This window comes from Galeopterus variegatus, unplaced genomic scaffold, assembly GCF_000696425.1.
Source record: "Galeopterus variegatus unplaced genomic scaffold, G_variegatus-3.0.2 Scaffold1, whole genome shotgun sequence".
NCBI classification, from domain to species: Eukaryota; Metazoa; Chordata; class Mammalia; order Dermoptera; family Cynocephalidae; genus Galeopterus; species Galeopterus variegatus.
This window is the reverse complement of record NW_007726112.1, coordinates 1,734,880-1,752,921: the sequence shown is the minus strand read 5'-3', so window position 1 is coordinate 1,752,921 and position 18,042 is coordinate 1,734,880. Positions and strand designations below refer to the sequence as shown.

General features: G+C 35.9%; 1 protein-coding gene across 1 annotated transcript in view; it reads right to left on the bottom strand.

Moving 5' to 3' along the window:
• Positions 1 to 17,766, bottom strand: part of FAP (fibroblast activation protein, alpha) — a 53,674-nt gene extending 35,908 nt beyond the window's left edge. The window contains exons 1-10 of the mRNA XM_008593709.1: positions 17,733 to 17,766; positions 16,022 to 16,120; positions 14,595 to 14,689; positions 13,602 to 13,676; positions 12,094 to 12,146; positions 8,627 to 8,699; positions 7,836 to 7,956; positions 6,820 to 6,974; positions 4,701 to 4,804; positions 2,679 to 2,814 (exon numbers count right to left, since the gene is read on the bottom strand). Of these exons, the coding sequence (XP_008591931.1) occupies positions 2,679 to 2,814; positions 4,701 to 4,804; positions 6,820 to 6,974; positions 7,836 to 7,956; positions 8,627 to 8,699; positions 12,094 to 12,146; positions 13,602 to 13,676; positions 14,595 to 14,689; positions 16,022 to 16,120; positions 17,733 to 17,766 (945 nt within the window). The remainder of the gene's footprint in view (positions 1 to 2,678; positions 2,815 to 4,700; positions 4,805 to 6,819; positions 6,975 to 7,835; positions 7,957 to 8,626; positions 8,700 to 12,093; positions 12,147 to 13,601; positions 13,677 to 14,594; positions 14,690 to 16,021; positions 16,121 to 17,732) is intronic.
• Between the last annotated feature and the right edge of the window lie 276 nt (positions 17,767 to 18,042).

Genomic DNA, 18,042 nt, shown 5'->3' with positions numbered 1-18,042 from the left:
ATAAGTTTGAGAGTATTGGCAAGTGGTAACAGAATCCTCTGATGTAGATAAAAATCACCCAAAGAGAGTACATAGACTGTTGTGACAGAGACAGCAGACCACTTCCTCTTTTGACGAGGGCTATAGCTAGGCTACATTTCCCAGACTCCCTTCCAGTTGGGTGTGGTCACGTGGTAAATTCTAGCCAATGGTGTTTGAGCAGAAATGACTCATGCCACTTCTAGGGCTAGTCCCTAAAACCCTCTCATACAGGATCCTCCATTCTTTTCTCCATCATCTAGATGGATGTTGATGCTCAGGTTTGAATAATTTTGGAATAGTGTTGGAAGCCACTGGATGAAGGTAGCAGAAATGCTATCACCTGGTTTCCTGAATGACTGTGTGGAGCAGAGTTCTCCATCCCCCACTCCTCATCATACCCCACTTACCTGGACTCACTATTGGATGGTTATATGAATGTGCAATAAGTTTCAACTGTATTAACCAACTGAATTATTGGAGGTTTTTGTTGTTATTGCGGTTAGCCTACTTTGCAAATACATTAACTTGAGAACAATAAGATTTCTAGAGAAGTTAGAGAAGAGCTGGAAAGGAAAAGAACAGTCAGTGAAACAGAAGGAGAAACACGAGAGGGTATACTGTCATAAAAAGCAGGGGAATAATAAATTTTAAGAACTCTGTTTGGATTTTCTCCTATAGGAATAGTTTAGTGCCTCAGAGAGAACAAGTAAGACAAGACTTGAAAAATAGTGGAACATTTTTGATTCATTATTTTTAGCCATAAAGATAAAATTAATTTTGATAAACCCCTTTTCAGAAGAGGAAGAATATTATAAAAGATGTTTCTTCTCCAAATCACCAATTTCTTAATAAATTTCACTAACATAATTATATTATTACAAGTAACTACTTCCAGTTTTCTTTGTCTCTTTCTTTTGGGTATGACTCCCAACATGAATAAAATACTGCTAACTCACTTAACCTTAAATATTATTTGTTTTCCAAACACACACGTACACACACACATCAGTCAAGAGTACAGCTGCTGTGAAATTCAAAATTTATTATTCTTAAATCTGAAAATGTCTCCCAAGTACTTATCAGACTATTTTGAAACAAAGGTTGTTTAGAAATCATAAGGTTATTCAAATATAGTATTCTAAATTTAATCACTGTTTTCTGGCTATAAAACTATAGTTTATATTCCAGGGACTTTCACACCTCAGTGAATGAGCATCTTAAATGTTCTGTCACTTTGGATTAAAGTTGTCTCAGATTTTGATGAATTAGAATTTTAGATTTCAAAGCAATTACAGTTTTTAAATGCCTAGCTTTAGGAGCTAAAAATTGTGTATAAATGACAAATCTCATCATTTTCAAACTAATGAAATTAAAGCAATAGTTCATAAAACCTAGACTCAGTGAAAATGTTAACAGTATATTCACTCAAAGCTGACTAATTAAACCAATGGTTTATAATTAACTAGCATAATCAAGCTTAGTTTATCTGTTTTGGTTTTTTTTGCCTATAATAGTGCATTAAAGCCAACATCTTTCTGTTTTGTATACCAAAATATAAATAAGATAAAAATAAGCTTCTAGCATATTCCATCAAAATTAGTCAAGCCTCTTACAGACACAATAGTGACTTAAAAAAATATTTTTAGCCTGAGTAATGTTGACTATTATAGTTCTGTTATATTTCCAAACACATTCATATGACTTCTTCCTTGCAAAACATTATGTCCTAATTTCTAGTTGGAATTTAGTGATTTACTTTGATTGCTCTCCGCTTTTCTTCTTTATAGAATAGGTTTATTCTATATTTGGTTTAATGAAACATTTCTTCATAATTAGAAGTCTCATCCAATGAACCCATCAAATTTCCTATTTAAAGAAAACATTTCATATTTCTTAGTCTCTAATATGAGTACTTAAGAACAGGCTTATTTTAAAGCTTTTGGATTGGTGAAGTAGTTTTCTGGCTCATTAATTCAACAGATTATGTTTGTATTTGAGCAATATAAACAATCAAAACTCAACAATAGATCTGTGACTAATTTTCAAGTTCCCCCCAACCTCCAAATTAGTATAGTATGGGACACTCTCCTAAGACAACTGGAAAACAGTATAATTTGATCTAATATTTCATGTTACGTTGTCAGTCATCCACTTTTGATTTTAAAATGAGAATATTTGGCTTTCTTTTGATAATATTTCCTTCAAAATTTTTATTTTTCAATTTTTACATTGACTTAAACATACCTCATTTGCATTTTTCTCTGGTTCTATGTATAAAACACATCTATTCTCCTACTAGATCCATCTTATGTTTTCATCTTCATTATTTTTTTTGACTGCTAATCTTATGATCTTAAAAGGATATATTATCATCCTAATAGAGAACCAAATACCTGATTTTCTCAGTGTTACATTGTCTCATTAAGTTTTCTTTCTGTGTTCAATTTCAAGGTTAAAATCATTCAAGAAAACAAGAAGTATTCTATCTACTTAATAATGATGATGGACCTGTGAATACACAGTGCTTTTTTGCATAGCAATCAGGAGTTGAATGCAGTGATTCTGGCTTTATAATATAAAATGTTAACTATAAATGAGTCCCCACTATTGTGCTTTCATCTTCAGAAGTACACATCTGTCGTTTTAATATACCTTACCTTTGGACAATCCCATGTCAGCCAGTCTTCCCTGAAATCACATATAGACAAGACTGAAACATTCTGGACTCTTTTTAGCCACTGCAAACATATTCGTTCATCAGTAACCCATGTGAGCCAACTGAAATAATAATCACTGCAAATAAATCAAAACAAATAGTCACAATCGTAAACTAATAAATGTCACATTCAGATAATTTCTTAATTTTTGTGTTCTAAAAGATGTATTTTATTATTATGGAATACTTATTCAGTAGATAAAGATGATAAAACTTTCCTTTCTCTGGAGAAAGTTTAAATCTATCTGCTGACTTTTAAAGACTATCTAGAGTTCATTCATCTAATGAAATTATTTCATACTTGAGTTTTCTCCTTATTTTTGGATTTTTACATCTTAGGAAAGAATTTAAGACATGAAGCCAATGTTACTGGTCAATCCAAAGGGGAAGAAAGCATTAAACTGGCTATTTTGCACAGGTAAACTCAATTTTCACTTTTTAATTAGTTGAGAGAGAGAATTCACCAGTAGGGTGAAAAGACCATCTTTGTCTCCACGTGGGTTTGTGTTGGAAGCTGAGTTTTAGCTGTGACCATGGTCGGGTGTTGAAATTTGGGTTAGCGAAATAATCACAGATGATATATATGAAATAACTCAAATAGTGTTTGGCACATCTAGATGTCAATAATTGGCAGCAATGATTACTTGGCTCTGAGGATGATTTTGTAGAGAACATAAACATAAAATGAACCACAGAATTTGGACATTGGTGTGAAAGAAATCAAAGAGCTGAAAGGGGTCTCAGGCTCGAATCCTGGCCTTATGTCCTACTAGTTATAAAACCTTAGGCCAGTTACATAACCATTCTGTGCCTCTGTTTCTATATAAAATGGGATAATAATATTACCAATTTTAAAGTCTGCTGTAAAGATTAGCTGAGAGTGCTTAAAGTGCTTTAGAACTATGACTGCTGTGTAACGAGTGCTCAAAATTTGTTAGCTATTACTACCACATTGTTAGTGATGTTCAAACAAGCCTCTTGACTTCTTTGACAGTGCTCTTTCCACCATTGCATTTGCTCTCTAAAGAGAATGACACTTAAAAAAAATGATGTATTCATTCAAATTTTCATCAACTACATTTGGGTGGGGAATAGCAGATAATTCAAAAAATTAATGTCATTTTTGACTATCCAAGATGAGTCCATCCAGGTGAGTGAACTCACCTTGGCAAGGCCAGCAGAGGCCTCTGATGGGGTTCTTTTCATTAATAGGAATCAGTCATTTGGCCCTGGCTGATTCTCCCTCATGAAGCAGGAGGAGAAGACACAAGCCTTGGCCTGGCAGGTGCTGGGAAGTGTTAAGGAGGCAGGGCTTCTCCCTTCTCCACTTCAACCAGAAAGACCACAGAGGACTGACTGGCAGGCTGCGAGGTTGGTGCAGTCAAGACTAATCAGACGAAATCTACATAGGGCATCATGCTGGGGTCATGAGAATGCTTCAAATCCCTGTCTGCCTACAGTTAATCTCCAAACATAATTCTACAAAAGCAGATAATTGAGAATAGACTGCGACTTAGTGAAAAAAATACCAATATTTGGAGAGGGTTGGCTTCTCTTCTCTTGGTTATCATGCACATGTGTTACACATAGATCCACAAACTCTGGCTTGAGAGAATGTAGGCCAGACTTGAAAGAAGCCAGGCTGAGGACATAAACAAATGTTACTGTCTTTTACTTATTCAAAGTTTACGTCTGTACATCTGAGAACCTTTGCACTTAGATTAATCACCGTGGTCACCTTTACATGTGTAAAAGGGCTACTTTTTAAAAACGAGTTTATGAAACTTGTTTGTAATATTTAATTTAGCATGTATTTACTTAGCTGTGCATGCTAATTTTACTTATTTTTGCTTATAGGATGTACAACATAAACTCACTAGAAAAGATGGGTAAACCCTGATTAAGAAATGTCAAAGTGTTAAAAATTCAGTTAAAAAGATGGGAAGGATTTGAGCTTAATTACCTTGAGGCTATCATCACTGGAACTGGCACTTCTATGGGACCTACATGCCCAGGGTAAGTGGTATCAATAATAAATATCCGAACAACAGGATTTTTAGCCCCAGCCTGCCAAAAAAATGGAGATATATAAGCTGATAAAATTCCAATTATCACCAACATTTTAAAGACACCTTAGGAATTTCGGCATTTTTTATCAGCTAATAATGTTAATTATATTACTGTTGAAGACATCCTATTTATAATGTGACCAGGAACTTCCATTTTACTTGCAAGGCAATTAGAAATGTTATGTCAACTAAAGTGAAAACACATATTTTAAATGCTTAATGAGAGAGTTTATTTATAGAAAAAAATACTTTTGATATAAAAATGCAGTTCTGTGATCCATATTCTCTTTTCTGATTTCCAAGACACATCTCTGTCATTATTATTATTAGGATAATTCTAATAATAGTCATAACTCTGTGCTAAGAGGAGTATGGAGGGGGATCAGTTTAGGAGGAGAGTGGAAAGAAGAAATAGACAAAAGGTATTTTTTACTTTTGCTGTATAATCTAGGACAGTCACCAAATGCTCAGTATCCTAGCTGCTTGCATCACTACTACTACTATTCCCAAAATATTAGGGAAATTTTACCTCCAAATAAAGTGTCCACGGGATTTACATTTTCTGTTTTGTGCTTTCTGTGATACTTTTTGCTTTGACTTTCCATGACAGTATAGGTCATGCCTAGACAGCTTTTTAGAGTCCCTCTGTTATCTTACTGCAGATAAAGAGAATCTTACAGTTGTAGTAAAATTTATAATCACAAAGCTTAGGTACACAGTCTTCGTGACTCAGTGCTATTTAAATTCAACTAAAGAACTGTTAGGTCTCTCCTAGGATCTCTCTGTTTCACTCGTAGGGTTAGCTGGGATTTCCTTGGTTCTTTGGAATTGTCCCACCTCTTCATCCAATGCCAGACGTTTCAGAAACTTTAGTCTTCAAAGAAATGTGACAAATTGGGTTCCAACTTCCCAGTCAGGGTCAGTTATTTCTCAATTTTGAGTTTCCTCTCTCTTCCTACTCCTATAGATCCTCCCAATGATCCAAGTTCTTTTACATCTCTGGTGCCAAGTATCAGGCCTTTCACTTCCAAACATCTCCAGCTTTCAGACTTTCTACACAGCCCTTGAGGGGTCTCCTAACTAAAACACTCCTCTCCTATCCATTGCCTCTTCTCAAATGACTTGTAACATAAGTATTCTATTTCTCTCTCTCTGGCCACATTGGCTTGCTTCAGAATCCACTCATGTGTATGCCACATCCATCCATGTCTGTCACATACAGGGATCCACTGGATTCACCCATGATGGCATTCTCTTTGGTGAGAAAAAACACTAGGGACCAAAGGACAAAGAACTGCAATCTAAAATCACATCTGATTCCTTGTGCAAGCATTTATGCTTTGATTGCCCTCTTTCAGATCTCTTCTCTGAAATGAACTCAGGATATGATGCTTCTTCACTGTGACCTGGTCATTCTCCAACTGCACAGTCAGGTCTCCTCTCTCTAGACATGGGACTGAATGAGAAGTATGTATGACAGCAACTCTAGAATGCTAAATACACAAGAAACTCTGGGTTCACACCCTGATTCCCTCAAGGGAGAAACAGAGGCTCACAAACCACCTACCTTGTATGTCCAGAAAAGACAATACTCATTCCTACTTCTACCTAACGGCAACATCTAATCCAGCATTTGTATTTCCCATTCTACTTTGCATTTGCATGAGAATTCAAGAGGGAATTGCAAAACAGAACTTTACCCTGAATTTAGAGCATGAAATATGAAAAAAAAAAAAAATTAAAATTAAGTTAAGCTTGTTTTTCCTCCATGATCTAGACCATATGTTTTTCAAAGATTCTGCAATGGGTTTTGCAAAGACTACTTCATCGAGCACAACCAGATGTCCAAAGCAACAGATGTCCACATAAATAATAGAGCACAGTACAATGTTTGCCTTACAATGCACAAGGATAAGGATCTCTCCAAACTTGTTGATCCCACCTCTCTTCATGGTAATGGTTGCTCATTTTGACACTAGAGAAATAAGTGTCTGCTAAAAGTATTTAACATACCTTTGGGTATGGGATATTTATTGTCCTAGGATACTGTTCCTCACCATAATAGGAATAGGCAATCACTGGTATATCTGTATCATTAAATTCTGCATATGCCAAAAATTTTCCATTGGGAGACCACCAGAGAGCATATTTTGTAGCAAGCATTTCCTCTGAAAAATAAGTGCTAGCATATTAATTATAATTACATCTTAGTCTTAGAATCCTTGCAAATACTTCTAAATAGCTATTTATTGACTGAAATAATTTGTTTAATGTGGATGTAACATATGCTATACTTTGGTTATTAAAAAATAAGTCTGAGTTAAGAGAAATAGTTTAACTTTACACCCTATATCAAACATCGATTAGTCTTGTAAGGAATGGACATTAATCAGAAATGTAATTTTAAAAATAAATAATAAACATGTCAGCAATAATTATTATCTCCCTTCAGGGAAGGTTCTGGTTTTTATTATAGTCACCTAAAGTAGCCAAAACAGAAAGAACTGTAATTGTACAGCAGAGTGCCATAAACATTGAAATTAAAATTCTCTCCTGAGAATTTTTTTTTTTAATGAAGATAGGGACTAGAAGACCTTTTAAAGTTCAGTTAATTCCTGGATTGTACATGACTTAAATGAGGACAAAATTCAATAGAGTATAAAAAACTAAGAATATTTTCCTGTAAAATAACGTAGACAGTTGCTTAGTTTTGGGGAAAAATATTTTTTAAGAAAAAACAAATATGAAAAAAATGTACTAACACAGCAACTGAGGAACATTTTTCCTGAAATATAAAACATTACTACCACTTCATAATAATGTTCATGAAAATAAATTCTACCAGTCTTCTGATAACAAGATTTTGATCTTTTAGAACATGCACGTCCTATTCATAATCTCATAAAAGCTTTCAGAAATGCTACTATTCATCGAAATAAGATCCCACTCATCTAAATTTCACTAAATATCTAAAATTATTTTCAATTAAAAGCCTGAAACATCAGCAGTAGTAAAAGAATACAGCTTACCTTCATAAACCCAGTCTGGGATTCCATTAAATATTTTATTTTCCCTTCCATTAAATGTTATTTGAAAAGGTGGATCTCCTGGTCTTTGTTTCAAATAGATATTGCTTTGGTAAACATATGCCTAGAAGTGGTGGTAAGTTAGTCAACAAGGGGAAATTCCATAACAAATACAGCAAGGACTGTATAATTGTTTTAATTATCACCTTATATCTTGAAAAGAGTGGCAATCCAGATGCAAAAAAGACTTCCAACTAAAATATCATTTTAATAGGTAAAAAAACCTCACATTAAAATCAGTTATGATTTTTAAAGTCTATATCAAACAAAGAATAAAGTCTACTATTATATTAGTTGTCCTATCATACAAATAAATTATTATAGATATTGACAGGAAGTCAGATAAATCTCTGAATATTAATAGCTAGCCAGATCTTATCTTTATTTAGAGTCCTTAAATAAGAGCTTGGACAAAATTTCATGTTGTCTGAAGCTAGTCTGGGAAACTTGTGAAAACCATATTTTTCCTGAGCTTTCTGGCACAACGCATTCTGGCTGAGTATAAGGATAAAGTTTTTGACTGCGATATTTAAAGAAGTCTATCCATGAGCTTGAGATTTTGCGGAATTCTCAGATGGGTTTCAATTTATCAAGACTCTTCTCGTTTTTAACCACTAAAATAGTCATGAATGTATTTTTTTTTTCTTTTAGGCAGTGAAATGTAACAAAGGCCAAAATCAAATGGCTCCTCTTTTATTTAAATGATTAAACATTTCTATAATTTAAACACTTACTAATTTACTCCCAACAGGCGACCAGCATAAATACTGAATTGGACGAGGAAGCTCATTTCCTCTTACAAATTCTCTAGAAGGAGAGAAAGAAAAAAATCAAAACAACAAACCTTGCTGTTCGATGCAAAAAAATAAAAATAAAAATAAATCTGTATAAACAGAAAAAATAAACAAACAATGAAAATTATCGCTCATTCCCTCTGCTTCTAAAAAGCTAAGGGAAAGATTGCAGGAATGTGGGACTGGAAACATGGGCGGTGGCTGCCGTTCTTCCACTAGTTACTTAAAAAGTCACTTGACTTTCCTGAGTCTTAGTCTTCTGACCTTTATAGGGAGGTAAATGGATTAAACATTTATAGAATGTGAGAGTGGGAACATTCCTGGAGATTATCTAATAGAATCCCCTCACTTTATAGAAAATAAATGGGAGGTTGGGAGAGAGGATATGACTCTTTCAGCTTGTATTGCTACTTCCTGGCAGACCTCGAATGAAACTCAAGTCTTTTTAACCCTTGGGACTGTAAACTTTGCACACACCAGACTGAGATGGTCACTGAATTGCCTTCCAGCTCTGAAAATCTATAATTGTGCTGAAGTTTAATATGTGCTCTTCCACATTCTCATTCACAACCCCCATCTCTGCGAATGCATATGAATTTCAAATTTTTGAAAATAAGATGCCATTTGACAATCTCCCCAGGGATCTGACTTGAAATCGGAAAAGGAAAGGAACATCTGATCTCAAGCTAAACTGAAAAACAGATCTTACACTGGGCAGTCTGCCTTAAGTTTCCAGAGTCTTCCACCCATGGGGAAATTTCAAATATACTATTGGCCAAAAATCTCTCTTTGATGCCTAAAGTCCTCTGCAAGTACTCAGTTGAGTGATTTGCATTGTGGAGCTTTTGTAGTACTTCAGAAAGAATGTATTCAGATTTTTTATGTGTTAAAGAGCCATAGGATGCCATGCCTAAGTTCAACTTTTATCTTCTTGAAAACTGTATTATTAGTTTCATCAAGACTGCTTCTGTGGAAAAGCAAAGCAAGACATGCCTCCAAAGTATAATTTGAGGAGCCTCAAGAATGACTCTCTTGCCAGCCTCCTCCAAAAAAAAAAAAACAAAACAAAACAAAACTCTCCAATCTGGACCTAACACGCATCTGACATTTCTATCTTTCCCATTTTTTTTTTTAACACTTGGACACCTGTGAAGCCCTGTAATATACATTGCCTTGATTTAACTTATTAGGTCATGTGTTATGAAGCCTAGTGAGCAATGAGGAACACAGCGCAGTTTTGACTGGAGAAAGAGCGATACTGCTCAGGAGGAAGGTGGCCATTGGTGCTGCAGCTGAAATCCTGGCCGCCAGAGGGCAGTATGTGAGCACTAGGCCCCTGGGAGGTCCAGAACATACTGAAAGAGATGCGAGGGCACAGTCAAGGGAATGACCCAAATTCTGTCTCAAGCCGGTGTTCATGTTACTTTTGACCTAACATGGTTTTAGTGTTCTATATGCAGTGAAATTATCTATGGAATCATGTAGTCAGGCGCCAAGCTAAAAATCTTGGTGCACGTCTCTTCATGACTGGCAAGCCACCATAGCTGCTGTTTTCTGAGCAACTATGGTACAAGAGGAGGCTGCTTTATGAAGGCTGTCATCTCAGTGTTTCTTTCCTAGCTTGAAACCAAAACCATTTTCATTTTCTCTGTGCTAGATATTTACAGATTCTAGAGGCATAGAAAAGACTTGGAATTCGTGGTACTCAGTTATGCCTTGAATCTCAACAAATTTGTCATCCCTCACTTCCTAAATTATGCTGTAATTACCTGACAAAAATATCTGGAAAATTAGATAGTTGTGCAGAAAGCAAAACAAAACAAAAAACAAAAAAGAGTGGTTTGATTAAATTCACTGCAGAAAGGCTAAATTTTTAATGTGATTCTAGGCAATGAAGCTTGTAAAACTCTGATTAAAATATTAGTATTGTCATCTTCTTTTGGAATGCTGTTCGGTTTGGTGAACCTCAACATAAAGAATTTCAAAATAATTAGAAGAAAAATGAGGACATGGTTAAAGCCTTAAGAAATTGTAGTGAAAGACTAAGATTCCCACCTTACTAGTCTAAAGGCTTCTTGACAGTGGGGTCAGCACCACAGACTCATTTGTATCTCTGCCATATATGCTTTACACATAAGGAGGTGCTCAGTAATACTTCTTGAATTTGTTGATGATGTGAATACAGAGAAGAAAAAGACTCAGAATTCATTAGATGGATTTAGATTCTACTTTAAGAAGCAGTTCCTATTTCTTAATTTGACAGTTTAAGGAGATCTGAGTTATTCTTTTCTGAACATTTAAAAGAAGTAGATAAATAATTTTTTCTGAGTTTTTGTGCTCTTGCTAGACAAAGGGGGAAACAGACCAGATTTTTTTCAGTACCTCCTCAAGCCAAATAATTATTTTTTTCCTTTTATATAAAGCAAAGAGGATATCATATTAAGATGAGTAACTAAACCAATTCATTGTCCACACTTAGCCAGAGCGATTTTTCTGAAATGCAAATCTGATCATGTCATTTCCCATTTAAAACCCTTGGGTGATTCTCTATTGTCATCAGAAAGAGATCTAAGCTCTTTTTAATGGTTTCCTCATTATTACTTGGCCCATGCTCCTGGGCTCAACTCTTTCCCAACCTTACACCTCCCACTAGTCAGCGGACCCCTCCTCCAATTTCAACCAAACTGGCCTACTTTGAGTTTCCTGAACACTCAGGCTCTCTCTCCCCTTTGGGTCTTTACATACTCTTCCTTTTGCTAGGAGTTCTTTCCCTCAGTCCTTTGCTTACCTGTACATTCATTTAATTTTTTATTTTAAATGGTAAATATTTCAAATAGTTAAAATATACATATAAATTAAGAAAATAATTTAATAAATGAAAATTTATCTACCACCTAAATTTAAGAGAACATTTAACATTTTAAATGTTTTACCATTTTGAAAATAATTAATTTTAGCATTTTTACCATTTTAAAATGATTAATTTTAAATTAATTGATGAAGTATGTGTTCAGACACAGCTAATGCTTCTTCTCTCTCCCCTCTGCCTCTCTCCAATGAAGTAACTATCTGTCTAAAAATAGTCTCATTGCCATGCATGTTTTTGTACTTTTCCTATATATGTTTATTTCCATAAATAACATATCCATAATTTGATCTTCAAAATTCAGAAAAACAAAACAATATTGTGTATAAAAATGCAAAATATTAAATAAAAAGAGGTGACTATCCCACGGAAGTATTTTCTTGAGTTTCTTAACTTTCATAGGTACACATATCTTATAAAAAAGTAAGAAACTAAGATTGTAACAAAATAATGTAGTCTTAACCTCAAACCCAAATTTTTGGAATGAAAAAGTCCAGATATCTGATTTAAGTAGTCTTAATAAATAAAGGTGACGTTTTACCCATTCCTAAGGTCATAGATGTGATATGTTGCTGTGTAAGAGTATCTCCAAAGCTGTCAGAAGAAAGAGAGGCAAAGACAGATTATAATTTAAAAAAAGCTTATGTCAATAATGTATAATCATAGGTCATCTAATTCAAGGCTCAGAATTACTAAAAGGACTATTTTTCACAAGACATTAGGAAAGATATGTTTTAATTCCAAACAAGTCTTCATTTAAAGAGTTTTACTGTTCAAGTTCCAGAACCAATCTCAGCAGTGATTCAACCCTCACTCCATAAAAAGCATATCCAAAGACATTTCCTAATATAAAAAGCTTATCTTTGACATTCTCTATCCTAGGAATTTTCCCCTCACGTTTTACATGGATTGAAGTAAAACAAATATGATTTTCACAGTCTGTAAGAATTACCCTGTACCTGTGTAGTTCATTACAATGATACCCTTTAGCATTGGGCAAAGAGAATTACATTCAACATGTGGTTTTGTTGCAAAGTGCTTGCCTTTTTATAATTGAGTGTACTTTTTAAAATAAAAATTGAAAAACTAAATAGGAGATATTTAGCTTATAATCTCTTCTGAACAGAGCTGTTCTTTTTCTTGTATGTTTCTTGCATGATTCTTGTATGTTTGTACTGTGGTTAGTGAATAATGCTGATATTATTTTGGTTTCTGTTTCTTAAAGGGCTTTCAGACTCTTGGCAAATGAGCTCCATCAGGTTGAAACGTGTCTTTGTGAAGACTGTTGGAGAACAGGGCCTGGGCCACTGGAAAATAATCAGCTGACGGAGCAACTGGGGAGGAGTAAGACTGACTTTCCATTTTATGTACTAAGGGAATTTTGCATCTTGAGTAGGATATAAAGAAATGATAGTCAAAATGAAAAGTTCTTAATTTGAAAATAAGTATTAGAAGTTTAATTTGATAGTAATTATTTTGCACTTTTGTCAGTATAAGAAAAAAATAAGATGGTGATTACCTTCCCTCTGCAACTCCATTCACGAAGGGGAAATTAAGTAACAGTAAACAGTCTGGTTTGGTGTGAATACTTCGAAACCAGGCTTTTGAAGACACAGATTTAAATCCTGATCTACCACTGACTATATATTTTTGTGTTTGAGTGTGTGAGTTAAATATGCTATACCTTGATTTTTCCATTTTCAATAATAATAAACTTTCATGAGGTTAAAATACATATTAACTAATAGATTATGATACAAATAGTTTTAGAAATACAAGGATAATTCTCCCCTTTCTGATAGATATCGGTGCCCCCAAATGAAGTTTCCTTCCCTCAGAGGAAAGTACTTTCCACTAATTGATGATAACTAGACAAGAATACCAAATCCTGTATTATTTGTATGTGTTTCAGTTGTGACTTTTGGGTTCATCTAGAATCTACATTAGCTTCTTGGATATTTAGAGATAAAGATAGACTTTTGCTTTCACTTATTTTTATAAACGATTCTGTGGATTAGTAGGAGATATACCCAATTAAATAGTTGATACCTTTGAATAATCACTTTCTAGATATGCAAATTGCCGATCAGGTGATAAGCCATAATTTGAAGCATTCACACTTTTCTGAAATTATGAAGAACTTGATTAGAATACAGAAAAAAATAACAAAGAGCCATGTAAATTTGCAGTTCTAAAAGAATATCATATCATTGGTACACTCTTAGATACATATACTTTCAATGCTGTTGAAAAAAGTTTATGCGGTACCTACTGTATACAGAGAAATTTACTAGTCACTTTGGGGGGAAGATGTAGCAAATAGGATATACTTTGTAATTTCAAGCTGATAATGTTAAACCTGTAAATGAGTAACATATTACAAATTTAAAAATTCTGTACAAGAGATTCAATATGGCATTGCAAATGCTGTATGATCCAAATGAGAGGATTGTTGGTTGCAGAGGAGAGTATTACCTGAGCTTGGTTTTATGCAATTAGCATGCTTTTAAGTGTGAAGAGAGTAGGACAATTGGGAACCCAGGAGGACAGAACAGCATGTGTCCTTACAGCATAGCTACCATTTGTTGAGCATTTATTCTATGTTAGGCACAGTCCTAAGCACTTTCAAATGTTATTTTATTTAATTCTTATGTTAAGCAAAGAAGGGATTATTATTCCCACGTTACAGAGGAAGAAACTGAGGCATAGTGAGGTTGGTGTAGTGTAGAATCTTCCCAAGATTCCACAACTAGTAAGTGACAGAGCCAGGATCTGAATCTCAATGTGTCTAACTCTAAGGACTGAATTCTTAACTCTTTTGAATGCCTTCCTATTGCCACAGGGGAGGAAAGATGCTAGGCGACTTAGAAGAAGGCAAGGACAGTAGTTTAGTATGACTAGAAGTGAGAACTAGAGAACTATAGTGAGGGATGGACCTGGGAAGGCAAGCTGGGCTCAGATCAGGTGTCAAGAATTTGAACTTTGTCTCTTGGTCAGTGAAGAGCTGCGAAAGGTTTAGCGAGGAGGATGTCAGGTACATACCATGGTGCTATTACTCAAAATGGCATATGATTCTCCTGTTTCAATGTTATAAAGCATTATATTATTATCTGGAGATTGATGAAGATATTCTTGTCCTTTAAACAAGAAAGAAAACAAAAGTTGAAATGATCTCTTACCAGGAAATACATCTGAAACAAAAGAAACCTCTCTTTCTTCATGGACTGACTTTGTTTTTCCTCCCTGTCCAGTACATATTGATTTGTCAGATTTAAAATAAGTTGGCGGTAGAAAGGAGAAAAAGATGATTTTTTTCTATTTCACACAAAGATGGCATATTTAATGGCAAAAACAGCAGCCATATTCTAACTGATTCAGGGTGTTTAAGAATAAGGTTTTGAGTTACAAAGAGGGTATACTAGTTTAAAATGGTACCTTTCTCTGGAAATAATAAAAGTAAATTTCATGTGGGTTGTGTTTGATGTAGTTTGAAACCTACATTATATAAATTTTTTTGCTAAAGAGGAAAATGAAAATATTCAATTTTGTTTAGTGGCATTTTATCTTTTTTCATGTCCGGCAACGGATCGCAACCCTCAGTGTCGCGCCCATACTGGACCGGGACCGGCAACGGGATCGCAACCCTCAGTGCTGCACCCGCACCTCGCTCAGCCAGTGAGTGGGAACCGGTCTGTATGTGGGATCCGAACCCTCGGCGGGAGCGCCACCGTGCATGTCCGGCAACGGATCGCAACCCTCAGTGTCGCGCCCATACTGGACCGGGACCGGCAACGGGATCGCAACCCTCAGTGCTGCACCCGCACCTCGCTCAGCCAGTGAGTGGGAACCGGTCTGTATGTGGGATCCGAACCCTCGGCGGGAGCGCCACCGTGCTCCCAAGTGGCGCACTGTAACAGTGCGCCACCGGGCCGCCCCTGTTTAGTGGCATTTTAGATATACAACTATAATGTCACAAACTATTAGTTGATCTCTCCATTTATTTGATTATACTTATTTGATAACACCCTATTTTGAAAAACTATGTGCAGATACCAGTTTTATGACTCTTAAAAGGTTTGTTGTCAGAGTGGAATTTTGTCTATTTTCCGGATTATCCAGATTAATGAAAGAATTTCTCTTTTGGCAAAATTCTCATGATCTCTCCTAAGTTGGTGCATATATCCCATTCTCAAAAGCTAAATGAGTCATTCAAATTATTTCAACAATGCGGTCTCAACTTTCACTTCTCTTTTAAAACTCCTATTGGCCTCATTACTATTGGGTAAATCTAGCCTGAATGGTCTTGTCAAAAGTGCCTTGGTGGGCAGTAGAGTTTTCCAAATAATTATTCTTTTTGTCCATTTTAAATGATATGGCCTCAGTTGCCATAGAGATACACTAGCACTAAAAACAAAACAAAACCAAAAAAACAAAAAACAAAAACAAAGATGAAGAAACAATTCACATACCTGAAATCCAGTTTGGAAAAAACGTTTTATATGAAAATGTCCCATTTAAAATATCCTTCAGTGTCAGCGCTCTAGTTGTTCTTCCTTCGGAGGTGTGGACTTAGGGGAAGGAGGAAACACACTACTGTTAAAAGGAAGGTTAATAATGCAAATAAATCCTAAACTTAACCTTGATCTGTTCTTTCTCATATAATAAGATCTGCCATTTAGTAAGTGCTTGCTTTACTACTTTCTTAATAACTATAAGTATTATATTATGTCTTTTTTTTTTTTTTGTAGTCAGGATAATCAAGGCTTAGACAGGTAGTTGGATTTCCTGGAAGGGAAAACAGGTAGAAAAATGTAGAGGAAGATGAAGGTTCTAGAGGAAGACCATGCAGAGTAGCTGGGACATTATTCTTCAGGTGGTGAAGAGTTATCAAGGGTTTTTGAGGAGGACGAAGTGAGATTCCAACAACTCTAGGCCTTGCACGGCTGGGATTCCAGACCCTGTGGGTTTCCTCACACAGGCTTTGCTTAGATTTCTACTGATGTATCAGTGATGTATTTTAGCATCCCATTTGGTTGGATGAGATCAGCCAGAAGCCTTACCTTCAAAAATCTCAAGAGAGGTATTAACAAAAGTAGGTGATTTTTGTATCCATACTATACATTTTTACAACGAGAATACAGACCAGAAGATCTATACAGATCATCTTAGAAATCTCAAGAGAAGAGGTTAAGTTAAAAAAGATAACTTAATATGGTTCAAAAACTACACACAAATTTCATTTATATCTGAATCCTTCAAAACAATTGTGTTTTTCAGACATGACTCTATTCTCAGAACAAACTCATTATAGAGCCTTGAAACAGTCAAATGCCAGATGAATAATAAGGCAACCAACTCCCAAGCCCCCTTTTTAACATATTACCATCCTCCATCTCTCCCACCTCATCCCTTCCTACAGGCCACCACTTACTGCAACTGAGACCTACAGCAATATCCTATTCTTTCAATAGCATTTATCAATCTGGCAACTGCCCAGGTGAAAATAAAACTGTCAAAGATGAGAGCTGTAACTTTATCCTTCTGCTAAAACTCTTCTTTGGCTTTCCATGACTCCTGATAAAGACCAGAAATGATCATCTGGATTACAGGACCTGGCTGGTCTGAAGAGGCCTACCCCACCAGCCCTGCTCCTCTGTCATTACTTTGTAGACTTCAAGTGTCTTGGGCTTTCTGTTCTTCAAATACTCTTTTCTTTTTTCCTTCTGCACCTTTTCCCACCATCTCCATTTGCCTCATCATCTCTATTCTGTCTTTGGTGCTCAATTCCAGGGTTACTTTCTTTGGGAAGCCCTTCCTGACCCTCTGGTTTAGGTCAGGTTTCCTTGTTACACATTCCTATATAATCATGTGTGTATTCGAGTGATTATGTTACCAATGTGTCTCCACCTCCCAGTGTATTATTAACAGTTACCCGGGGCCGGCCCGGTGGCGCACTGGATAGTGCGCCGCTTGGGAAGCGCGGCGGCGCTCCCGCCCGAGGGTTCGGATCCCACATACAGACCGGTTCCCGCTCACTGGCTGAGCGAGGCGCGGGAGCAACACCGAGGGTTGCAATCCCGTTGCCGGTCCCCGGTCCGGTACGGGGGCAACACTGAGGGTTGCGATCCGTTGCCGGACACGGAAAAAGACAAAAAAAGACAAAAAAAAAAAAACAGTTACCCGAAGGCCAGGGACCACGTCTAGTTTTGCTCATCATCGCATCCCCAATGGCTAGCACATATAGGCATTTAATAAATACTTGTTGAATGCATACATGTATGAAATGAAAGATGGATGGGTGGAGGATGAATGGATAGAAGAGATTTGTGCTCCTCTCTTAATTTACTGTATGTCTTTGATAAGTCAATCTCTGGCACCCCAGCTTGCTCCCCTGTAATATAAGAGACCAGACTAGAAGAGGCTATGCCATACGGGATTTTGAAATCTGAAACTCAACCTGCTCTTGTAGATGTCTAGTCACATAAAAGTA